At 39.8% G+C, this 25977-nt stretch overlaps 2 protein-coding genes and 1 pseudogene across 3 annotated transcripts in view; 2 read left to right on the top strand and 1 right to left on the bottom strand.

Moving 5' to 3' along the window:
• Window positions 1-1762, bottom strand: part of SLC49A4 (solute carrier family 49 member 4) — a 76916-nt gene extending 75154 nt beyond the window's left edge. The window contains exon 1 of one of the 2 annotated variants that reach the window (XM_044919767.1): window positions 1109-1762. In XM_044919767.1, coding sequence (XP_044775702.1) covers window positions 1109-1451 — 343 coding nt within the window. In that variant the 5' untranslated portion in view covers window positions 1452-1762. The remainder of the gene's footprint in view (window positions 1-1108) is intronic. The other variant, XM_021692435.2, reaches the window with a different exon arrangement.
• A 1052-nt stretch (window positions 1763-2814) lies between these two features.
• Window positions 2815-25977, top strand: part of HSPBAP1 (HSPB1 associated protein 1) — a 60617-nt gene continuing 37454 nt past the window's right edge. Inside the window, exons 1-2 of the mRNA XM_021692743.1 lie at window positions 2815-2988; window positions 16690-16875. Of these exons, the coding sequence (XP_021548418.1) occupies window positions 2925-2988; window positions 16690-16875 (250 nt within the window). The 5' untranslated portion in view covers window positions 2815-2924. The remainder of the gene's footprint in view (window positions 2989-16689; window positions 16876-25977) is intronic.
• Window positions 25507-25577, top strand: LOC123326982 (annotated as a pseudogene).

Raw genomic sequence — 25977 nt, 5'->3', positions numbered from 1 at the left:
AAGTACCTACTCTATCTGGAAGTTCTATGCCAGTCAAGACACATCTTCCAGGGCTGGACACCGTTTTGTTCTTAGAAGGTTCTTCCTTTACTGTTTTGAGTTATATCCTTTTGTAGCTTCACTCAATTTAGTTTTTCCTTCTAGAACTACACAGAGTAAGTCTAATTCCTCTTTTACTTGACCTTCACATATTTTGTATCTTGCCTCAAGTTTCTTTGTAAATGTTGACACACCCAGTTCCCTTAATCTTACACATGATTTTTACATCATTATTCTTGTCACGCCACTTTTAAAAAGTGCTCCAGTTTGTCAATGGTCTTCCTTCTGTTTGATGCTATACTTCTATGTCTAAAACGGTCCTCCTTTGTCAGCAGCTACATCACGGTGATCATGAATCATTTACCCATACCTATGTGGTATAACTCAATGCCTTATCATTCAGTTGTATGACCTCTTTTTTCTCCTCACAGAATCACACTGGCAAGTGGTAAAGTGAGACGTCTCTTCAGAGTATTCCTCAGAGAGTCTTCATTCATCTGCCACGCTTTATCTGAGAGTCATAAATCTCAACTGACACAACCACCTAGTCACAAACACACACTTTAAAGCTGCCGTGCACCATTTTAGAGAAATCAAAGCACTCAGATCGGAGTTTCCCAAAAGCCCTGGGCTGGAGTCATCTATTATGCAAAGCCAAATACTTCCTTGTATCTGGGCATCATCAGTCTATTTTCTGACCTTTCACCCTCAACATTCTCAAATCCCTTTGAAGTCAAAGCATCAGTCATTTTGGTCAGGTGTGAAAAAACGTATAGCACGTGCACAGGAATGCTCTGATGTCCACTCTGTGCAAAACCATGAACATTTAGAAATCACTTAATCTCTGCTGTTGCGTAATGGGCCTTGATGTAAACATAAATACAGTATCTGCAAAGAAGCCTCCCCATATTTGTCGCTTTAGGGACGGAGGGTTCCTGGTCAGGAATGGGATACCAGCAACACTCGGTCACCTCACATAACCCTTAAGACGAAGCCGAGGGCGGCGGCTGGCGGGCTCTGGCTCTCCCCGGAGTGACAGCGCCGGCCGGCGCTGCCCGGACCTCCTCACCTCTCTTGTCCAGGAGCCACATGAACGCGAAGCAGGGCAGGAAGCCGATGGGTCCCCACAGCACGAGCAGCGCGATGTCCCAGCTGGAGAAGCCATAGGCCTGGCGCGCCGAGTTCTGGATGGGGCCCCAGGTGTTCCAGACCAGGCCCTGCGCGAAGCCCAGCAGCGAGAAGAGCAGCAGCACCAGCCAGCGGCGCCCGTACACCCGCCCGGGACCCGGGGCCGCCGCGGGCAGCGCCGCCGCCGCCGCTTCCCGGCTTCTCCAGACAGCCCCCGGCGCAGGCCCGAGCCCGGGCCCCAGCAGTGGCTGCCGCTCCTCCTCGCTGCTCCAGCCCGCGCCCATGGCGACGCGCGGCCCGCGGGGCCTCTGCCCAGCGCGGTCCGGGGGGCCGCCGACCAGCCCCGCGCGGATGCGGCCGCAGGAGGCGGAGGCAGAATAGGCTGTGTTCGCCCTCGGCCTCTGAGCCGCGCCCGGTGCGCCTGCGCCGCGCGAGCCGGCCAGGGGCTGGAAGGCGGGGCAGGTGCCGCTCTGGGGCAGTCCCCTCGCGGGCACTGGAGCGTAAACTGAGGCGGTAGAGGGCGTGAAGACCCCCGTCCCTGAGGGAGGACAAGGAGAAACCAAAAGGCGGGAGGAGCGCGGCTGAGCCGGGGAAAAGGAAACTCCCAGAAAGGCTGTGTTAAGAGGAGGTTGGGCAAGGAACCTGGGATTGCTGGAGGAAGTGCCTAAGTTTACATCACGTGTCGGATAAACAACTCCGATACCTCCGGTCACTTAAGCTATTGCTTGCTTCTATATTGGATTTATTATTTTTGTTGGATTTCTAACTTTAGAAATTAAAGGGGGAGATAGGGTAAGATTGAGCTGTTGGATTTGCCCTTTGAAAATAATCTTTTTTACAGACAGTTAAGTACTGCCTAGTTTTTTCAGTTACCCTTTGTCTTACATACCCAATGAGATTATAAACTAGCCAATTACATTCATATGTAATTTAAAAAGATATAGATATCTTTCTACTCGTTGCCTGTCATTAATAGGCTAGCAATAAAGGTATGTTGATTAAGACTTAAGAGATTTCTGCCCCTAATGACTTAGATTCATCTCCAGTTATTACAATTTTGACCAGACGAAAAGTGAGAAGGGTGGGGGTTGATCTCTTGATCAAGCAGCCGGTTGTTTATTTCATTATACAAATCCAGAAGCCTGACAGCTGTCGATTAGTGTCCTTGAAACCCTAGGTCAAGCGATTTGGCTTGTGTGGGTCGGGAAATGAGTCACGGAGAGAGCAATTAAAGGACGTTTGCCTGAAGTTCGTATTCCCCAGAAGCCACAAAAAACAGATGGAGTCATGTTGCTGCCAGAAGGGCAACAAAGGTGGAAGAGAAGCGTTAGCTCTCCTGGTAAGAGCGTCTGCAGAGTAAGGCGGAGGCGGAGCCCCTATTCCACTGCTCCGAGCCCCACAGAACTGCAAACTATCCCCTAAAACTCCAATACTGTTGGGTGTAGGAAGGCGGCAAGGCAGATAGGAAGGACCTGACTAAAAAAGACTACAAAGAAAGAAGGCTAAACTCTGGGGGAGATACAAAGCGCTACAACCGAGACCACGTGCTGACATTTCAACAACCTGGGAATCAAAACAAACCTGCGTGGCCCCGCCCAGCGCCAGTCACGTGACTGCCGCGTGAGTGGTGCTTCCGGGGGAGCCTTGGCGTTGCTAGCGCGGCTCCTTCCTGTCCTGCGACTCCAGAGCCCGGTTTTTGGCGGTCCTCTGAACCCACTCCCACTCCACTCCACTTTTGGGTTGGGGCGGAGCTAGCCATGGCAGCAAGCCCGGGGACGACCCCTGAAATGGCCCCCGAAGCTGGAGCTGGACAGGTGGAAGGTAGGCGCCAGGCTGAAGTCAGATCATGAGTACAACCCTGTGCCAGCTCATTCTTGGCACTTCTCCTGTGGCCTGTTGGTCTAGCTCTTATTTCACGTGTCTCCGGCACTGCATTAAATTGTGAAGAAATTATTATTTTTTAGTGAACGTGGCTTTTCTCAAATTGAGGCATCCAGATTTCCAGTCATCGTGCAGGCCCTGTATCCCCACATCCTGCCAGGGCTGATTGACGCATGAGGGTGGTTTGAATGGATTAAAATTAAATCTGTGAAAGTGGAGCCCACTCTTGAGGTAAATGGAAATATCTGGGACTGGGACTTCTATGAACAGAGATTATGAGCTTTTGTTAGATTTTGGTGGAACCCTGCCTTAGGTAACCAGTGAGGTTGGGGGGGGGCCCTTGTGCCAGAGATCTCTGTTAGCCTTTATTGAGTGATTGCTCCGTGCCTGGCACAGTTCTGGGTACTGCTACTGGAGAATCTAGAGACTTCTGATTGTTTATAATAATGCTTTTTTTCCAGTTGAGTAAAGGGGCCTAGAAAGGAAAAGAATGATTAATACCTGATAACATGAATAATACTAGCAGTACACACTAGGTGAAGGCTGTCACCAGGAGGAGAGATCCCTGTGGGAAAAACATAAATGCTTCAAGGAAGGAGTAGTTGGAGGTGGGTCTTTAAGATTGAATGAGATCGTAACAAACTTAGGTGGTAGTGCAGGGGAGTTGTGGGAAGACAGGGGGCAGAAAAACAGGATGGCTGTGATTGGAGATCAAATACTCATGTTTTCCTAGAACAGGAAATGATCAATCCAAGCGGAGGAAACAATTATAATTTTGTCCTGTCTGACCAGTCTCTTGTCCTTATAAACTCCCTTATGTACCCCAAGGATACAATTCTTTTTTTTTTTTTTAAGATTTTATTTATTTATTTGACAGAGAGAGACACAGCGAGAGAGGGAACCCAAGCAGGGGGAGTGGGAGAGGGAGAAGCAGGCTTCCCACTGAGCAGGGATCCTGATGCGGGACTCCATCCCAGGACCAAAGGCAGACACTTAACAACTGAGCCACCCAGGCACCCCTAGGATACAATTCTTGAACTTCATCTATACTTCCCATCCATTGATTCTTACATTTTCTGTACATCTGTACCCCCTTATCCAGTTTATAATGCATGCTCTATTTTGTCAGGATCTCTCCTCTGAAGATGCACCATTCCCTTGTCCTTCCCTTCCTTTTATTCTTCTGGCAGAACTCATACTCTTGATGAACCCAACCTTTTGTTCTCTTTACACCTGCACTGACATGGCTGAATTTTTCTGGAAAAAGTCCTGGGCAAACTGATGACAGTATAAAATGAAAATGATCAACCTCTTGAATATTCATTCAGCATGGGCCTGAGATCCTCTGATTCTGTTTCTGTGGTAAGCTTACTTCCCCCCATGACAATTCCCCAAACTCTATATATCCTCTCTTCATCTCTTTCTCACTTTCAATGGGTGACTGCGAGTCAGGTCAATTCTGCATCTAATTTGTCTACTTTTCCCCACCTTCACTATCAGACCCTTGTCCAGATGATCCACATTTCTCACCTAAACCACTGCTATATCTTAAGGCCACGGGATCCTGTTTTTTATCTTGTGCCCCTCCAATCCCTTCTCCATTCAGCAAAAAAAGTGACACTCCCTTACTTAAAACTCTTCAATGAATTCCATTGCACTTAGAATAAAATTCAAACTCTTGGGGCGCCTGGGTGGCTCAGTCGTTAAGCATCTGCCTTCGGCTCAGGTCATGATTCCAGGTCCTGGGATCGAGCCCCGCATCGGGCTCCCTGCTCGGCGGGAAGCCTGCTTCTCCCTCTCCCACTCCCCCTGCTTGTATTCCCTCTCTCGCTGTGTCTCTCTCTGTCAAATAAATAAATAAAATCTTTAAAATTCAAACTCTTAACCATGGCCTACAGAAATCCTTGGTTTGGGCTCTGCTTATGTCTCCAGGAGCATCTGTTGTCACTCACTTCCTCCTCCTCTTATCTACTTTTCATATAATTGGCTTCTTAATCTTCAGCTTTCAGAGTATGTCACCACCTGAGTTCTTACCGGACCAACCTATCTAAAACAGTCGTTTTAGTTTTCCCCTGACTCCTAACATCTATTGTTCCTGCTTCCTTCATTTCACTTATTACAATCTGAAATTACTTGTTTATTATTGTTTCCTCCATTTGACCTTAAGTGCCTTAAGGGCAGGACCTATATCTGTTTTATTCACCATATGGCCCAAGCCCAGGCACATAGTGGACACTTAGTACATATTTGTTGAGTGAATGAATAAGGGAACTCTGTGCCAAGTCCAAAGGCAGGAGGAGAAAGAGCATGGCATGGTCCAGGAACCGAAAGAAGCGGGTATTAGAAGTGGTGAGGGAAGTGGGATTGTGAAGGGCACCTTATACCAAGTTAAGGAGTCTGGACTTTATGACAGTAGGAGGCCTTTAAAGAGCTTTAGGTAAGGGAGTAACATGATCAGGTTTGATTTTAGGAGGATCAGGAGGATAGATGGGAGGGAGAAAGACTAAAGAACAGGTACTTACCCTTTAAGCCTCAATTTTGTCTTCTGTAAAATGCACGATTAGTGTAAGAGTTAAAGATAATTGGGGATCATCTAGCATAGTGTTTGGCAGGAATTACATATTCATTAGTGGCAACCATTTTTATTATTAAAGAAAGGCCTGGCATTGGTGACTGATGGATGTTGAACTGAGAGAAAAGAACTTAGAGAGCTCTGTAATTTTCCAACCTGAGAAACTACATGTAAATTAGAAGCCTGAAGAAAAGGAGGTGGTTGGGAGTAATGAGTGAATGCATAGAGTTTAGATTTGGAAAGATGATGCAAAAGATATCAAGCATGCAGCTGGGTAAAAGGAGAGGTTTTTTTTAGATTTAGTATTCACTTTCCATAAATTCACCCTTTTAACGTATACAGTTCATTGGTTTTTAGTATGTTCACAAAGTTGTGCAGCCATGGGGCGCCTGGGTGGCTCAGTTGGTTAAGCGACTGCCTTCGGCTCAGGTCATGATCCTGGAGTCCCTGGACCGAGTCCCGCATCGGGCTCCCTGCTCGGCAGGGGGTCTCCTTCTCCCTCTGACCCTCCCCTGTCTCATGCTCTCTCTCTCTATCTCATTCTCTCTCTCAGGTGAATAAATAAAATCTTTAAAAAAAAAAAAACAAAGTTGTGCAGCCATTACCACTAGAATTCCAGAGCATTTCCATCACACTGAGAAACCTGTTATCTATTAGTAGTCACTCCCAATTAGACCCTCTCCCCAGCCTCTGGCAGTCACTAATCTCTCTGTCTCTGTGGATATTTGCCTACTCTGGATGTTCCATACAAATGGAATCATGTAATATGGGGCTTTTTGGGTCTGGCTTCTTTCACATTGCATAATATTTTCAAGGTTCATCTGTGTTTTAGCATTTATCAATACTTCATTCCTTCTTAAGGCCTAGTGATATCCCATGGTATGGTAATACCACATTGTTTATCCATTTATCAGTTGATGGCATTTGAGTTGTTTGCACTTTTTGGCTATTATGAGTAATGCTGCTGTGAGCATTCATGTACGTGTTTTTGTGTTAACATGTGTTTTCAGTTTTCTTGGGCATATATATAAAATTGGAATTGCCAGGTTATAAGATAATTCCATGTTTAACTTTTTGAAGAAGCTGGTGAATCTTTTTTTTTTGAGAGAGAGCACAAGCATGGGTGGGGGGCAGAGGAAGAGGGAGAGAGAGAATCTTAAGCAGGCTCCATGCCCAGCACAGAGCCCCATGCAGGGCTCCAGCGCACGACCCTGAGATCATGACCGGATCCGAAATTAAGACACTTGGACATCTAACTTGACTGAGCCACCCAAGTGCCCCAGAAGAAACTGGTGATTCTTAATTTTGAAGTCCTAAGGAGGGAAAAAAATCTGATGAAAATACGGATTTGCTCCCCTGAAAAATGCAGCATAAATACACATTTTTGCAGGTGACTTCGTATTTTTGTATTAGATTCTCAGTATCCTATCTGTGGAACTTTCAATCACATTTTAAACTGTCATCCTCCCCAGAATCACCAGTTTGGGATGACTGCTTATTACCATTACAAAGTAAGTTAAATAGAGAAAATCCTACCGGAAGAGAAGGCTTTGCTTTAAATTACATAAGGCTTATGTGAACAAAGGGTAAAAAAAAAGTGCATACATTAAATACACAATGTGAAAGGGTCAGTATATTCAGGATAATGATGAATATTGTGGGAGTCATAAGAAAGTTAATTTTTGAGCAAACTTACTACCAGTCCATTATCAAAAAATATTGGAATGTATATTGTAAACAGAAGACTCGTACAGTGAGGTAGAAGACAGACCTTGCCTTAAAATAGCTTGTAAATATAGTTTGGGGGGAAAAGATGCAGATAAAAAGAGTTGTAGTATAAGACATATGCACAAGCAGGAAGGAATTAATTGGGAAGTAAATATTACACACCTTCAGTGCTTTGGGGCTGAGAGAAGAAAGAACTAATGCAAACTGGATTGGTCTGTACTTCCTAGAGTAATTTGAGTTTGGTATAGTTTGAATATGGAAACGAATGGAAGAGGCCATTTCTGGCAGTCAAGGCTGGGAGTAGGAGTGAGTGGAGAAAAGCCTGAGTCACATAAGGCCCAGAGGGCAGGGAGAAGGTGAGGAGACAGACTGGTTCTACTAGAGTAGAATTGGTAGCAGAGAATGCAGGTGAAAAGAAGGAAGATTGTGTCCTTTGAAAAACCAAACAAGAGCAGGGTCAACCAGAAATGTTGATGTGAAGAAGAGGGAAATCATGGGTTTCAGTGTTATAAGAAAAAAAATAGAGCAAGGCACCTCAAAGAGTGAGGAAGTGGAGAGAGGTATTGGGAATTTGAAAGTGAAGAAGCTTTAGAATGGTTGCTGTAGGGGCAAGGGTGATTAGGAATCTGCTAGTGATAACTACCATGCTGGGAACAGGCAAGGAACCTGGTGGAGGTGAGCATGGAATTGTGGACTTTTGTTCCACACATTGTGGATCCCTTTGTTTTGAGACTGTTTTTGATTGTGCTCAAGAGCTCATTTTGGAGAATTAGAGAAAACAAGTCGTTAGTTTTCATAAAACTTCAATATTTTATATACATTGCTAAAAATGAGGTGTGAATTCAGAAAACATTTATTTAGCATCAGTTTATGCCAAACATTGTGCTAAGCTCTAGGGATAGAAAAGTAATCGTCTTGCCTTCAAGGATGTGATCTTTTCTGTTTGAAGTAACAGCTTGAAAGTTATTAAAAGCAGAACATGATCATATTGATAATCAAATATATTAGAATCCTTAATTTGAAAATAAAGTGGACCTAGGGGCCCCTGGGTGGCTCAGTGGGTTAAGCGTCTGCCTTTGGCTCAGGTCATGATCCCAGGACCCCAGGATCATGACCTGAGCCGAAGGCAGATGCTTAACGACTGAGCCACCCAGGCGCCCCTCACATAAAATCTTAAAAAAAAATGTACTTATAAAAAAAAAGAAAATAAAGGGGACCTTAAAAATGCAAAATAAAGAACCATGTTACTGCTATTATAGCTTATAGTTCATAATATTTTATTTAATAAAGATGATCTGTTTCCTTGGCACCTGGGTGGCTCAGTCAGTTGAGTGTCTGACTCTTGATTTTGGCTCAGGTTATGATCAATAGCCAGAGCACAGAGGATTTTTAGAGCAATGAAAATACCCTATATGATATAATGATGGTTATATGTCTTTATATTTTAGTCCAGATCCGTAGAATGTACAACACTAACACTGAACCCTAAGATAAACTATGGACTTTGGGTGATTATGATGTGTCAAAAAAAAAAAGTTATCCTGGTTAAAAAAAATGTACCATTTTGGTGAATGATGTTGATAACGGGGGAGCCTATGCATATGTGGGAAGGGGATATATGGGAAATCTGTACCTTCTCAATTTTGTTATAAACCTAGAATTACTCTAAAATAAATTCTTAAAAACCAACCAACGAACATGAAACTACTTAATGTTAAGAATCAACTTAAATTCTGAGTGTGAGATGTTAGGGGATCACACATTGTTTGAAGCTTTTCAGTGAAATTAAAAGTTGCAATTCTTTGAATCTGATTCCACCTTTCAGACTGAGGTTATGTTTTTCTCTTGGGCTCTGGTAGCTTTAATTGTAGCCAGGTTTATGTCTTGATGAAGCGAAGAATGTATTCTTAGTAACTCTTATTCCAGTCTTTCTTGAAATGAGTAAACATATCATCAGCAGGAAGAAGGCAGATAAGAAGTAACTTGATAAGGGAGGACACTTCATGTAAGAATTTATCTCCTGCTTTTAAAGAAGGAAGATCCCTCCCTGCCCCAGCAACAACGGACTAACCACCCCTTGCAGCCAATGAGAAACCGCCACAACCTCCAACTCTTGTTTTTTGCCAATGAACTTTTGTTCAAAACTTTCCAATTCCCTCCGAAAGTCAATTTGCTTCTCCTGAATTGTAATTCCCCTGCTATTCCCAAATAAGCGCGTTTTGGTGGTAAAATAACTGGCTGTTTTAAGATTGACATTCCCAAGGAAAAATTTCATTCCAGAGTTTTCGGGACTTTTCTTAGAGAGCTGACATTCCTATATGACCGGATTTACTCCTCCTCAGTTGGAGATGCCATACTCTGTCATTTCTTTTTTCATTAAAAAAAAAAAAAAATGGCAGGAGGAGGCAGGGGAGTTTAAAGAAAAGCAAAAGCCTATGTAAACAATTTTCCATGCTAGAACATATATATATAATTCATGTGTAGCTAAGTACTTTATATTTGATAAGGACAAATAACAGAAAAACTATACTGTTGAATTTTTTTAACCGTGGTAAAAACCAAACGACGAAAATTTATCATCTTAACCATTTTTAAGTGGACAACTCAGTAGTGTTAAGTATATTCACATTTTTGTGAAACAGATTTCTAGAACTTTTTCATCTTGCAAATCTGAAACTCTGTACTCAGTAAACAACTCTTCTTTCCTCTCTCCCCTCAGCCCCTGGTAACTGCCATCCTGCTTTGTTTCCATGAATTCAACTATTTTAGATACCTCATGCAGGTGGAATAATACAGTATATGTCTTTTTGTGACTGGCTTTTTTCACTTAGCGTAATGTCTTCAAGATTCATTAATGTTGTAGCATATGACAAGATTTCCTTCCTTTTTAAGGCTGAATGATATTCCATTGTATGATGTCAATGGACGTTTGGGTTGCTTCCATCTTTTGGCTATTATAAATGTGTGGCTATGAATATGAGTGTGCATATATCTTTTTAAGACTGCTGTTGAATTTTTTTGATGAATAGTTAAGATAAATAGCCATTTTATTTTGAAATACAGAAAATTTTCCTAGTGGAATTCTGAAGAGCTAGATGGAAACATTTTGGTAGAAATTTTGAAGATACTTTGGAGCCTTTTAAAGAATTTTAGTCTTGGGCGCCTGGGTGGCTCAGTTGGTTAAGCGACTGCCTTCAGCTCCGGTCATGATCTCAGGGTCCTGGGATCGAGCCCCACATCGGGCTCCCTGCTCGGTGGGAAGCCTGCTTCTCTCGTTCCTACTCCCCCTGCTTGTGTTCCCTCTCTCGCTGTGCCTCTACCTCTCTCTGTCAAATAAATAAATAAAATCTTTAAAAAAAAAAAAAAGAATTTAGTCTTTGAGACACTATTCTTTCCAGTATTTTTTTTGGTAAAGATTTTATTTATTTATTTGAGAGAGCGAGCACAAGAGGGTTGAGGGGCAAAAGGAGAAGCAGACTCCCTGCTAAGCAGGAAGCCTGATGCAGGGCTCTATCCTGGGACTCTGGGATCATGACCTGAACTGAAGGCAGACGCCCAACCGACTGAGCCACCTGAGCACCCCTATTCTTTCTACTATTAATTTCATTTAAAATATAGATGTACTTTTCCTTACTTTAAGTGTAGGACCAGTATTTGTTTTGAACTTACAAGTACTATTTATGAGTTCTGGCATAAATGGATTAAAGTGAGGAGGAGAAGATGATTTTCTGGCTTGACTGGGCAAGAGTTACAAATGTAAGAAGATGGGAAGAAGAGGATGTGAAGTGTCCAGCACATAACTGTCTCCTGTTCCCAGCCTGAACCTGCTTGGGTGTTCACTATCGCACCAAGCATTGGTATTGGAAAGATTATGTCATAACAGCCTCAACACTTCTGTTTATGGTTTCGTCAGTGGCACCACCTTCTAGACCTTGAAATTCAAAGGGTTTATGACTGATCATCATTTTACTTAAGCATCATTTACTTAAGCATATTAAGTTAACAACTTATATTAACTTTTAGGAGAATTTTCTTGGTTTATATTGACATTTTTAAAATAGTGACTATAAAATGAAAAATTATCGTTGGTGTAAGTTTTACCATTTGGTCTTTGGTATGAATATAGTCATTTTGTTAAGTAGTACTTGCATAGTTCCATCAGTGTTTTTCTGATGTGGCCTAGATGTTCATTATTTTTTACCCTAATATCTACCATTCCAGAAATTTTTAAATTTCTTGTATATACAGAGTTGTTAGATTGATGAAACCATCATAGGCTTACATGTATATATTTAGAAATAATTTAGATTACTATGCCAGGACCCAGTTTTGTGACCTGCTCTTCTGTCACATTCTAAAAACTTTTAAATAAGATTTTAATAAAATCTAATAAAATTTAATTGAAATTTTATAGTTATTAACATTTCTATTAAAATTATACCTGACATGAGAGATGAGTTAATTTCAGTTTCAGGATCTTTGTCTTTGTTGTATTCTATCAATATTAGGAACGAATTCTGGAAACTTGGTAAGTTTTCCTTATTCTCATCTTGAATTCTAAATCTCAGATACAAATCCAAGCCAGGTATTAATTGATGGAGGAAGGCAGATTGCTAACAAATTCAGAGAAATTAGGTTTCAAATTATCATGTAGCTTGCATTAATTAAAGAAAAAATTGCTGAGAAAGAGGCAATTTGCTTTTTAATCATGTTTCACTATCTCCAAAGAATTAGTTGAAACCAAAGCTTTAATAAATTGTAAGAATAACATGCTACATTTAGAGGGAGAAAAGACTATGTGCAACACCTAGATCACTAATCTTTTTTCCAGCAGTTTCTAAGTCATTTCATTAGAAATTGTTGCTTGCTGCAAGTTTAGACCTAAATACACTTATCCTTTAAAGGCTGTCAGGGTTGCTTCAAAATTTTTATGCTCTTTGCAGATATTCCTGGCTTGGAGTGACTGAGTGCATCCCTAGGCTATTTAATTAATACAATGTAGATTGCATTCTTCTTTAAAGGAAGTTGTAACACTTTAATTTGTTAATTTAATGGCCCAGTTCATTGTTGATTAAACTATCAGAAACCAAATTACTTTTATGTCACAACCAACTGATTGTTTTATTTCATTGATAGGCCTGAGATTCTGTAAATATGCCAATTTCTTGTTATGGTGAGCATCCTACTGCCTGTTCTGTACACACTTTATTGCACTTTTTATTCATTTAGCAAACGTTTGAGCATTTACTATATCCCAGTCACTGGGCCAGGTGCTTTCTCAGCAAATTTTAGTTTTTAAGGTCTCTTGTTAAGTAACTTCTGGGATGTCTGGGATTTTTAAATCAGATCATTAACTACTTTTTAAAAAGGCATTATGTTAGAGGAAAAAGTATTTCTTTGAAGCTATTCAAAAAGTAGTGCCAAAACACTACTCATGTATTTCTAATGACCATGTATTTATTTGTGGAAGGGTGGCAAGATATATCTTACCCAAATATGAGAACTCTTTGGGGAATGTTCAAAGCTAGATCTATTGGCTCTGATTAAAATAAGCAGAATAGGGACGCCTGGGTGGCTCAGTCGGTCAAGCGTCTGCCTTAGGCTCAGGTCATGATCCCAGGGTGTAGGGATCGAGTCCCGCATTGGGCTCCTTGTTAAGGGAGGAGCCTGCTTCTCCCTCTGCCTGCCACTCCTCTGCTTGTGTGCTCTCTCTCTCTCTCTCATTCTCTCTGACAAATAAATAAACCTTTAAATAAAATAAAATAAAATAAGCAGAATAAATTATTCCCTACCCCAAAAGGACTGGTGCTTCTCTTTTTATCTGCCCTTTAAAGTTCTAGAAAAAAAGTGTTCAAAGCTTGAATATTTTGTAACTATAGAACTGAAAGAGTGCTACAGGTCAGACCAGCCATGATTCATTCAGTGTAAGTCACAGAGTATTTTATAGAGAGAATATGGTTGTCCTTGAAAACAATAGCCTCAGAAGGCAAGGTGTTAAACCAATTATGAACTAGTAACAATCTTGACTATAAGAATTACTTTTTATATGTAAAGGGATTTAGGAGGTAGAATTTTGCTGGTATTGATTTAGTGGCACAAAGATGGATGTTTTTGCATTCTTTCAGCTGAGGTTTGCAATTTCCTGGGCTTTTGTTTGTTTGTTTGTTTGTTTAAGCCCAATGTGGGGCTTGAACTCATGACTCCAAGATCAAGAGTTAAATGCTCTACCACCTGAGCCAGCCAGGCGCCCCCTGGGCCTTTGATCTCTCAAGGTGGCTAACCATTATGTCTGTTTTCCAGGCAAAATGTAGGAGAGAAGGCTAAGGGCAAAAAGACTGACTAGGCAACTTCCAGATACATCTCTGGCCGCTTGTATCTGTGTAGGAGTCTGGGAATTGTAATTTTTCAGCCACACTTGTTGCGCAGAGTTCTATTAGTAAGGAAGAAGAAAGTGGGAATGGGATAAGGTAGGCAACTAGAAGTCTCTACTACAGGTATTATCCCACCAACCCCTGTCCACATAGGCACAAACCAAAACATGCCTCTTTCCCCGACAGCACACCTGGATTTATTATCCATTAATTGGTCTACAGCTTTCCGAAACTTACCTCTCTTTTCAGATTATACTGTCTCTCCTGAGTCTGTAGTGTTCGTGTAGGTCCCACAGTTTGAATTCTCTGGAAGCAGGATGGTGCAGTGGAAAGAGCATTGCACTTGGAATCAGGGAACCTGACCTGTAGTTCCAGTTCGTCACTGGTGTGTTGAGCTTTGACATCTGAGCTTCCTATTCTTCTTTTGGATAATGGAGATAAAATGTCTTCTCTGCCTGTTTTGTAGGCTTCTTAGATGATCAGATGAGCAGTTTTAATGTATATAAACGTACATGGCAAATAGTAAAGCATCATATGAAGAAATGCATTATTATGATGATGATGATGTTCAAAACCAAACTCTTCATCTTCCCACCAGAATGAGCTGCTGCTCCTAACTTTTTTTTATGTCAAGTCACGAAGTCTGGAAACCTCAATATCCCTTATGGCTGCATCTGCCTCCCACCCCACATGTAATAGTCTTTGATACTATTATCTTAGTATTTCTATATATCTACCATCTCTACCCTCCTTACTGCCCCCCCCCACGTTGTTCAGGGCCTTACTGTAACACTTTTTACTTGGCTAGTACAGTAGCTCTCTGAGTCAATTCCAGTCTCTGCATCTCCACACATTTCTCCATGGCCCTCATTTTTATTGCTAATGAATATAATGTACCACGGGAAAAAATTTACATAACATTTAGTAATATTCAGTAAATATTTTTCTACTTTTAGACATTAGGCTGTTTATATTTTCAGTTTTTATATTATGGTAGTAGATATTTTATGTGTATATGTATACATATATAATATATATGAATATTCATATAGCTGATGATTACTTTGTTAAAAGCAAATTCCTGTAACATGAGTTACTAGGTTAATGGGTGGTTATTTGAGACTTCTGCTTCATTTTTACAGTTGTTTGCCAAAGGATAGTACTAATTTATGTGCCACAAACAACAAAGTATTACCATGAATGTATTACAGCTTCTCACAGCCTAGCAAAACTTAAAAAATATATAATAAAAAATGCGGCTTGTCCCTTTTTCATGTACACGGAATCCAGGCACTCCAAGTCCAGGAAGGTTTGGTGGGTCGCGATCCAGGTAACCTTGTACTTAACATTTATAGGCGAATATGGTTCGAGTCCCCTAATGTGAATTTATCAAACATGTCAAAAGTGGAAAACAAGAACCTCAAGGAAGGATAGAAAATTTTATTCCTGGTCACATCCTGTTTCCCTTATAGGCTCCTTAGCACTTAAAGATAAGCTTGGGGCTTCATTAACTTCGAGATACCCAAGGGTGTCTTCTCTCTTCCTCCCCCCACCCAGCCCCCAGCTCTTCTACTGCCTTTTCCCTCTGAGTGTCCACCCTTATCTCCTCACTTGGGAGCCCTGACTGTGTAGACAATGACAGACTGTCCTCACAATTCTTGCTTACTTTCATCAAGGGCTTAGGGAAGGATTCTGAGTATTTGCCCTTGTCTGAGCAAAGGGGCCAAATTGACTTAAATTTTCATTTTCTTTAAAAACAAGCCTTGCATTCAGACAAGTGCAAATTACTCAAATTCCTTGATGACTCCTTCCCCATCCCTCTTCCTTGTATCAGAAAGTTTATTTTATTTTATTTTATTTTTAATATTTTATTTATTTGAGAGAGAGAGCGAGCGAGCAGTGGGGAGGAGCAGAGGGAGAAGGAGGAGCAGACTCCACACTGAGCAGGGAGCCCGACATGGGGCTCGATCCCAGGACCCTGGGATCATGACCTGAGCAGAAGGCAGCCGCTTAACCAACTGAGCCACCCAGGTGCCCCAAAGCAGAAAGTTTAGAAGAAAGTTGGATGATGGAAGAATTTGGATTATTATATGAGCTTTTCTTAATTTTTTTGAATTAAGTGTAATTACAGAATGGATAATGAAATAGAGGGTTTAGCTGACTATTCTAGAGAATCAAATCTAGAGAATCATAAATATATGCTGATGATATATATACGTATCTATATATCAGGAGTGAGAGTATGAAGTATTTTTTGACTTTCCCAAAAAACTTTCCTTTTAAGATGTCTTTAAGGGGAAACTTACTTGTTCTTTTATTTAGCAAATACTTATCATTACATCCTATCCAAGATTTACTTATAGTCTATGATTCTGTGAAATTTATTGAAGTACTCAGTAAGTCACAGTATTTGTTTGTACATATCCCATATCCCTTATACTGTTTATGGATGCAATTGAAGTCAAGGATTAACACTGATATCCATCCTAGTACATCTTTTACCTTTTTAAATCGTGAATGAAAATAATCCCCCCCTCACCCCTTTGACTGATGTATGAATTCAGTAGTCTTTTTGGGTAAACACATGATATAGCAAGTAGAATTATACCTGACTCCAGCAACTCTAGTTCTAGAGTAGTTCTCATCAGCATTTCGTATACAACCCTCTATTTAGGAAATACAATTTTCAGAAAATTGTGTCTTTTAAAATTTAAATATAGTTGGAAAGCCTTTTTTAAAAACATTTTTTGACGTGAAAATTGTAAATATTTTCCAACATTTAAAATTTCATATGAAAAAATCATTTAAGAATTACAGTTTTTGAGGTCAAATATTTATGTAAATAGTAATAAATGAAGTATAAAATGTAGTATAATTGCATAGAAAGATTTATCATAATAGAAATGATATTAGCTATTTTTCCTTCATATTATATGAAATAACTTTATAGTTATCTATTTCTCTTCTTAGGTGAACACGTCAAACCTTTTACACCAGAGAAAGCAAAAGAAATTATAATGTCTTTACAACAACCTGCAATCTTCTGTAACATGGCTTTTGATTGGCCAGCACAACACTGGACTGTTAAACACCTTTCTGAGGTCCTTCATGGCAAGCAGATTCGATTCAGGATGGGAATGAAAAGAACAGATACAGGTAGGACTACAAGTAATCATCATAATAATGTCTCTTTAGTAGCATTCTCACATTCTTAGCAGTGGTTTCTTTATCTCTAGAGAATCCTTTATTTCTAATCCTGTTTTTGACCATTTGCAGATAGGAAAGTTTTATTGGAAGTTTTAGAAGGACAATTTGTGTTAAGATTTTTTTTTTTTAGGGGCGCCTGGGTGGCTCAGTCGTTAAGCGTCTGCCTTCGGCTCAGGTCGTGATCCCGGGGTCCTGGGATCGAGCCCCGCATTGGGCTCCCTGCTCGGCGGGAAGCCCGCTTCTCCCTCTCCCACTCCCCCTGCTTGTGTTCCCTCTCTCGCTGTGTCTCTCTCTGTCAAATAAATAAAATAAAAATCTTCAAAAAAAAAAAAATTTTTTTTTTTAGACTAAACCTGTAGTTGATAACATTATACAGTTGATAACCTTATAAGTTGTATTTGTTCATGTATCATGGACCACAGATACTTAATATTTGTTAATGTGTTATTATTTATGTTCCCCTGTGACTGAGAAGATGATTACTAAGCTTATGGTCCCTTTTACTTTTGACTCATGTAGAATGTGTCCTTTTATTTGTGGCTTCAGGCACTATATTTATAGTGCTTACTCTTGGTTGTAATTTTCTCTCTGTTCTATTCAGCTGCCTGACCTCTACAGTACTGCATAAATATGAAAAGTATGTAAAGCTGTCTTTTTTTCATCCTCTTAAGCAATTAGATTTTGCCAGCTTCTTCTTCTTCCCTGGAGACTTGTAACATTTTGATATTTTGCCTTATAGTCAGATAACACAGTTACTGTTAACTCTAAAAATAGTTAATTTAAAGGAAAGAAACAGCGCTGTTTTTAATCTAAAGGAGTCCATAACGATTGTCTGGCTTTAGAATGTGTATAACTTCTATTTTGTAGTTTGGTGTCTAGAGTTTGGTAGTCTAATGTTTGCAGCATTGCTGTGAAGTGGCTCTATGAATATCTATTAATAACTCAGAAGGAACTAGAAAATTACCCAGTTTCCCTTCTAGCTTCTCTAAACTTCTTTTTCTTGTGTTGACCTTCTCGTACATCTCTCAAGAATTACTTGGTTTTTGGTGTCTAGAACCCCCTTGTACTCATGGCAGGTAGAGCAGGATTAATACCTAAAACTCTTTGGCATCTCATTCTGATCCCAGACAAAAATGTTTACTGTATTTTAAAATTAAACGCTAGACCAGCAAAAGGCACATAAAAATTTAGCTTGTGCTTTTTCTTTCTTGATTTTAGTCAAATAAATCTCCCATCCACTGAGGTGTCTGTTAAACAGTAATTTGGAGATAAATAGGAACTGTAATTTTTTTCTCATACCTGATTAGGCTCCAAATACAATACGACCACTAATTGCTAACAGTTATTGAGAGCTATTGTGTCAGGCACTCTTCTGAGTGCTTTATACATTTTAATTCTCTTAATCTTCTTCAAACCCTCTTAGAATGGTACTATTATAAGCCTATTTTGTAGATGAGGCACAGTGATTTGACATTTTCAAGCTAATACTTAAGCATAAATGAAAAAGAAAGTAGAAGGTCTCTGCAGTTGTGAGCAACTGCTCTGTTTTTACTAAAGATAATTTTTTAAAAAATTTAGATACAATTCACATAAAATTTATCATTTTAAAGTATACAATTAAGTGGTTTTAGCATATGCACGATGTTGTGCAACCATCATCACTGTCTAATTCCAGAACATTTCATCACTCAATAAGGAACCCCAGTACCCTTTAAGCAATCACTCCATTCCACTTTACCCCCAGCCCCTGGCAACCACTAGTCTGCTTTCTCTTTTTATAGATTTGCCTATTTGGGACATTTCATATAAATGGAATCATTCAATACATGGCCTTTTGTGTCTAGCTTCTTTCATGAGCATGTTTTCAAGATTCATCCAGGTTATAATATATACCATGTTTTGTTTATCCATTCATCAGTTGATGGACATTTGGGTTGTTTCCACTTTTTGGCTATTATGAATAATGCTACGATGAACATTTATGTACAGGTTTTTATGTGGATATATGTTTTCATTGCTCTTGGGCTTATACCTAGAAGGGGAATTGCTGAGTCATGGTAACTCTGTCTTTAACCTTTTGAGGAACTGCCAAAAGGTTTTCTAAAGCAGCTGAAACATTTTACGTTCCCACCCCACTGTATGAGGGTTTTAATTTCTCTACATCTTTGTCAATACTTACCCTATTTTTTATTCCAGCCATCCTAGTGGGTGTGAAGTGTTATCTCATTATGGTTTTGGTATGCATTTCCCTAATGACTAATGATGTTGAGCATCTTTTCACGTGTTTATTGACCATTTGTATATCTTTTTGGAAAAATGTCTATTCAAGTCCTTTGCCCATTTTCTAAGATTTTACTTATTTTTGCGCACGAGAGAGAGAGAGAGAGAGAGAGCGAGCGAGCGCATGCACGCATGCACAAGTGGGGGTTGGGGGGGGTAGGGAAGGAGCAGAGGGAGAAGCAGACACCCCACTGAGCAGAGAGCCCCATGCAGGACTCCATCCCAGGACCCTGGGATCATGACCTGAGCCGAAAGCAGAAGCTTAACCAACTGAGCCACCCAGGCGTCCCTCCCATTTTCTAATTGAGGTGTTTTTTGGTTTGGGGCTGGGAGGTTTGGTCTTTCTGTTGTTGAGTTTGAAAGAGATCTTTACAGGTCTTCCTCAACTTATGATGGGATTAAGTCCTGATAAACCCATCATAAATTGAAAATATCTCAAGTCAAAACTGCATTTAATACACCTAACTGAACACATGGGTGGCTCAGTTGGTTAAGTGTCTGTCTTGGGCTCAGGTCATGATCCCAGAGTCCTGGGATCAAGCCAGCGTTGGGCTCCTTACTCAGTGGGGAGTCTCCTTCTCCCTCTGCCCCTCCCCCTGCTCATGCTGTCTCTCTTTCTCTCTCTAATAAATAAATAAAATCTAAAAAAAAAAAAAATACACCTAACTTACCAAACATCATAGCTTAGCCTAGCTTACCTTACATATGCTCAGAACACTTACTAGCTTACAGATGAGCAAAATCATCTAACACAAAGCCTTTTTTTTTTTTTTTTAAGATTTTATTTATTTATTTGACAGAGAGGGAGATAGTGAGAGAGGGAACACAAGCAGGGGGAGTGGGAGAGGGAGAAGCAGGCTTCCCGTTGAGGAGGGAGCCTGATGCGGGGCTAACTCTGGAATCAGCTTGCATGGGTTCAGATTCTGGTTTACCATGTGACTTTAGGCAAGTTACTTAACTTCTCTGTATCTTACAAATGTTTTCAAGATTAAGTGTGTTTGTATGCATAAAACATGTAGAACAGTGCCTAGCACATAGTAAATGCTCAACAAATGTTATTTAAAATTAGAAATAATTAAAAAATAAAAGTATGACTTCCTCATTGTAGAGAACATTGAAAAAAGGGGAAGATCCAAAGAAATTTAAAAACACTTTGTCCGGGCGCCTGGGTGGCTCAGTTGGTTGAGCGACTGCCTTCGGCTCAGGTCATGATCCTGGAGTCCCTGGATCGAGTCCCGCATCGGGCTCCCTGCTCGGCAGGGAGTCTGCTTCTCCCTCTCCCACTCCCCGTTTGTGTTCCCTCTCTCGCTGTGTCTTTCTCTGTCAAATAAATAAATAAAATCTTTAAAAAAATAAATAAATAAAATAAAAATAAAAACACTTTGTCCAAGAGAGAACCACTAGTTACACTCCGATAACTGTTTATGCAGGACTTTTTGTATTTTAAAAATAAAGTTGTATTAATTTTCACGGCCTGCTTTTTTTTTTTCACATCACATGTCCTGAGCAGTTTCTCTTGATGCTAAATGTGACTTTTAAATGGCTAACACTGTGTTGTATGCTAGTATCATGATGAATTTAAAATTTTTTCCTTTTGATTATTTAGATTGCTTAGAAGCTTCAAATTTATAAATAAGACTATAGTGAGCATCTTTGAAAACAAATCTTGCTCAAGTTTCTGATTATTTCCCTAGGATAGATTCCTAGAAGGAGAATGACTGGGTCAAAGGGTGTGAATGTTATCACGAGTTGCAGCACTATGCATGAACCTTCTTACACCAGAAACCTGAGTCATCTGATTTCCCCTCTAAGTGGTGTCTGGTGACCCTGTGACTTACACCCTAAATATGTAGCATATCTACCTGCTTCTCTCATTCCCCATGGCCATCTTCTAGGCGGGGTTACCCTACTCTCTCTCACCAACATAGTTGTAGTAGTCTCGTCCCTGGTCCCTCTGCACCCCCTGCCCTCCCCATCCAGGCCATTTGTCATATTGAAACCAGAGACAGTTTTTAAAAAAAAACAAATCTCATCCTGTTTTTCTTTTTAAAACCCTTAAGTGTCTTCCATAACCCTTATGCTAAGGGCCAAAATTTTTGTGTGGTGTAGAAATCTCTGTTTGCCTCATCAGCTTAATCCCTCTCCCTGAGCTTGGGCCAAACAAACATTTTTTTTTCCAGCTTTTGTATTTCCAGAGGTTTGCTTCTCCTTTCTTCAAGGCCTTTGCATACAGAGTCCAGCCTTTCTTTTCTCCTTTCCCATTTTCCCTTACTGCAGCTTTCCCTGGTTAACTCCTCTTCTTCCTTCAGATCTTAGCTCAAATATCATTTTCTCATCGAAGTCTTTCCTGATCACAGCGCCTCTGCCTCCCAAATCAGGGGCAACTACTCGTTGTACCAGAGCACCTTGTATTTCCCAGTAGCACTTAGCTCAGTTAGAATCACGTGGTAAGTCTGTAAGTAATTAACTCTTTAAAGTCTCTCCTCCCCTCAAGAAGGCCTCCTTCGCGAGGGCCTGGGTCAGGCGCCTCACCATGGGCTGAACACCAAGTGGACACTCAGGTATTTGTGGAGTAAAAGAATGAAAGGCCTTTGGTACATAAGGCAAAGTGCTTCACAGAAAGGTGGTTTCCATTTACTCTCCTGTCAAAACATGCGAGGGTGCCTGTTTTGCCACTCCTTTGCCCAAACTGAGATTTATCTTTAAAAAAAAAAATTGGACTGATATTTTTATATAGTCCAATCTCATTAACATTTTATTCTTATTATATTTACTTAGAAATTCTTTCTGTATCTTAAAGATAGGTAAATATTCTAATATTTTCTCCTAATAGCTTATTTCCCTTTTACATTTTACTCTTCATCCTTTCCTTATTTATTTTGATGTATGGTGTTTGCTGACTTTTTTAGTTAAGTTGGAAATAACAGTACCTTTTATTTCAGTACCATTTACTGAATAATCCTTTTTACCCCTACTGACTTTAAAATCATCTTTATTATATTACTGTATTCTTATAAATTGCAGCATCTGTTTTTGGACCATGTATTGCGCTATCAGTTTTGAAGCCAGTAAAACATTTCTTAAATGCTATTTTAGCAACTGATATATATTATAATATTTGAAAGAACAATTCATCCTCCCTAATTACTCTTCTTTCTCAGTATTTTCTTAGATGTTATTGAATTTTATTCCTCTAAGTGAATTTTAGAGTTAAATAATGTACTCATATTAAACAAATCCTGTTGGGATTTTAAGTGAAAATTCATTAAGTGTTGTAAGTTAATTCAGAAAGAATCTACCTTGTGATAATACTGTTATCTTACTACGCAAGAACATGTCATTATCACTTAGCAAGTCCATTTCGTCTCTCAGTGAAAAGATTGGGGTTTTCATACAGGTCTACAAATTTTTAAAAATATTATAAATATAAACTTTTTATAGCTGGTATGAAGGAAAGTATTTTTACCTATTATATTTTTCTAGCTAGTTGTGATGAGTAGATTTTTAAAAGCCACTTATTTTTGTATTTTGTATGTTTATTTTTTATCCAGCTATTTATTAGTGTATGTAGTTTTTTAGTTTATTCTTGTGGGTTTTCTAGGAAGACAGGCACCTGATCTTATAATCAATGATAACTTTGTTTCCTTCCTATTGAATGTATTTCTTATTTTTGTTTTAGGTCTTGGTTTGAGTTTTTCTAGAATGCTTGAGACAACAGTATTAGTAATTATACTATTTGAATTATATGTATCTCTTAGTTTATTTTCGGAAGCAGATAATAACATCTCATAGCTCTTTGAAACGATTCTGGATCAAATTCATTTGGATCATATGGGCCCAGTGGCAATACGATACCTCAACTGGCAGTCATTTGGGAAAAACGGTTGTAGAAATAACCCTAAGCATTTGTAGATGGGGGTGCAATGATGGTCAAAAGTACCCACATTCCATGCAGTGTTTTTGCTTGTAAAATGATGAAGTCTCGGGGCGCCTGGGTGGCTCATTCGGTTAAGTGGCTGTCTTTGGCTCAGGTCATGATCCTGGATCCCTGGGATGGAGCCGCAGTGTTGGGCTCCCTGCTCAGCTGGGAGCCTGTTTCTCCCTCTCTCTCTGCCCCTCCCCCTGCTTGTGCTCGCTCTCCCTCTCTCTCTCTGTTAAATAAATAAATAAAAGCTTTAAAAAGAAATGATGAAATCTAACAAAATGGAGAAATACTTGTTTCCCTACTCTGCAAAACATATTTTAGGACTCCCTTTTAGGAGGGTTGAGGCAAACTCAACTGACATACTACTTCCAAATCCTGAGCTCAGTTGAGCTTCTTCTTACCTAGCACTTTGACAGTAAGTGGGATGAAAATTGCAGCTGCCTAGGCTACTTCAGTGTTAAATGAAAGAACAATAATAATAAAGTTAGAAAGGAATAATTGCATTGCAGGAAATAAACTAAGAAAAACAACTGTACTACCCAGAAAGAACTTGTCATGATAACAGAATGAAAACAGTACCTTTGGTGCTGCTACTTCCAGGAAGGAAAAATTCAAAAGATTCTATTTTGAAATCACTATGTAAATGTAAAAAAGTCTGTCATTTCCATTCATTCTATTCATTGTAATTTTCTCCTGACAGTAACAGTTGTCACGTGTAATTTTTGCCCTTTTAGATTTTAATTTTTTAAAGTACAGAACTTGCTGTGACAGAGAACAAAGTCCCTTGATAAGGCTGCAGTGCAGACATGCCTGTGAAAACCGGCCTACTATTGTACCCCTCAGGGACAAGTATCTCAAGTAATGGCTTTAGTATTCAGTTCGATCAGTTGGACTGAATTTTATGAAGTGAAAACTCATAAGACAGTGTAATGACTTCAGGCTTCCATTGGAGCTTACTGAAATGACTATAAAATGACTCCTATTTCCCAGAACCATGCAGCTTTCTTGCCACATGGGTTTTTGTTTGTTAAAAAACTCTGTGTATTCCTATGTTGTTGGGGTACATTCTTTTTTTTTTTTTTTAAGATTTTATTTATTTGAGAGAGAACAAGCAGAGGGAGAGGGAGAAGCAGGCTCCCTGCCAGGCAGAGAGCTGGACTCGGGGCTCGATCCCAGGACCCTGGGATCATGACCTGAGCCGAAGGCAGATGCTGAACCAACTGAGCCACCCAGGTGCCCCTGTTGTTGGGGTAAATTCTTAATGATGATGTTGTTAATATTAAGAACATATATATATATTGATGGGTTACAGTGGCAGGCACTGTTCTGAGTGCTTCTCAAAAATTGTCGAATTTAAATAGTTCTTAATATTGCAGATTTTTACCTTTTAGATAAATGCACTCCTGTAAAGTCTTCCTGCTTCTCAAGGTCAGATGACAGGTTGATGAAGGAGATGAATTAGGATGACTCTTTGACATACACCCTCCCCTCTGTTACTTCTCCACCATTCTGAAGTTATAGGAAAAAGAGAGGAGGGGGGAAGGAAGGTCAAGATAATCCTAGGCAGTTCAGGCAGAAATGGAGGGAAAAGATAAAAGCTGTTGAAAGAAGAGTTTGAATACAATTCTCCTCTTACTACTAATTTGGCTAACTTTTGAAGTTAATATAAGAATCCGAATTAGTGCCTGTTACTGAGCATCTGCTATGTTTCAGGTATTGTGCTAACTGATTTACATGCAGGAGATCTGTATCACTTAAAAGGATTTCATGCCGATCATAATCAGATTTCTTGAATATTAACTTCCCAGTGTGCATTGAAAATATTCTGCTTGTTACCAGAAAAATTTCATTTTATCACTATTTGGAAGAATAGTTCTTATATGAATGAGTCATCCCCATAATAACAAACCCTTCTGGACAGACAATAGACTTCTCTATAAGCTTTCCTGATCAACCCTCTTCTCTGGGTCTTTGCCTTTTCCTATGTGTCTGTGGCACAAAATTTTGCATTTAATTAGGTAATGCCTCAAATTTCCTATTATTCTGGCTAGAGCTTTGTCTTTGTCTAAGTATGTTCTCAATTCAAGAGTATTACTTCTCTCTTTTATGTTCCCACAAGCCTGAGTACAGTGTTAGTTACAAATTAGGTACTTAATAAACGATTCTGAAATAAATGAGTTAATGAATAAATGAACAGACTTTAAGTTGCCATTGGCCACTTAATGATTCTGAGGAGCTATGTATGATATATGTGCAATATAAAGTCAGAAAATTTTCAAAAGATGTCATTGCCTTTTTTCCTTTTTAATCTGAAGAAATAGCTCTCAAATTTTTGGTCTCAGGATACCTTTGCACTTAAAAATTATTGAGTTCCCCAGTACAGAGAAGATTAGCATGACCCCTTCACAAGGATGACATGCAACTTCATGAAGCATTCCATATTTTCTGTGATATTTGGAAACTCAATAAATGCTGTACCTGGGGCGCGTGGGTGGCTCAGTCGTTAAGCGTCTGCCTCCGGCTCAGGTAATGATCCCAGGGTCCTGGGATCGAGTCCCGCATCGGGCTCCCTGCTCGGCAGGAAGCCTGCTTCTCCCTCTCCCACTCCCCCTGCTTGTGTTCCCTCTCTCGCTGTCTCTCTGTCCAAAAAAAAAAAAATCTTTAGTATATGTGCTGCCGAAGCGAGCACACACAAAAAAATCTTTAAAAAAATAAATAAATGCTGTACCTTTAAAAAAAATTGAGTTCCCCAATGAGCTTTTGTCAGTGAGGATTATATCTAGTGATGCTTACCGTATTATAAATTAAAACTGAGACATTATTAAAATACAAGAACATAAGTATGT

Source organism: Neomonachus schauinslandi, chromosome 1 (assembly GCF_002201575.2).
Source record: "Neomonachus schauinslandi chromosome 1, ASM220157v2, whole genome shotgun sequence".
Lineage (NCBI taxonomy): Eukaryota > Metazoa > Chordata > Mammalia > Carnivora > Phocidae > Neomonachus > Neomonachus schauinslandi.
This window is presented reverse-complemented; position numbering and strand designations above follow the sequence as displayed.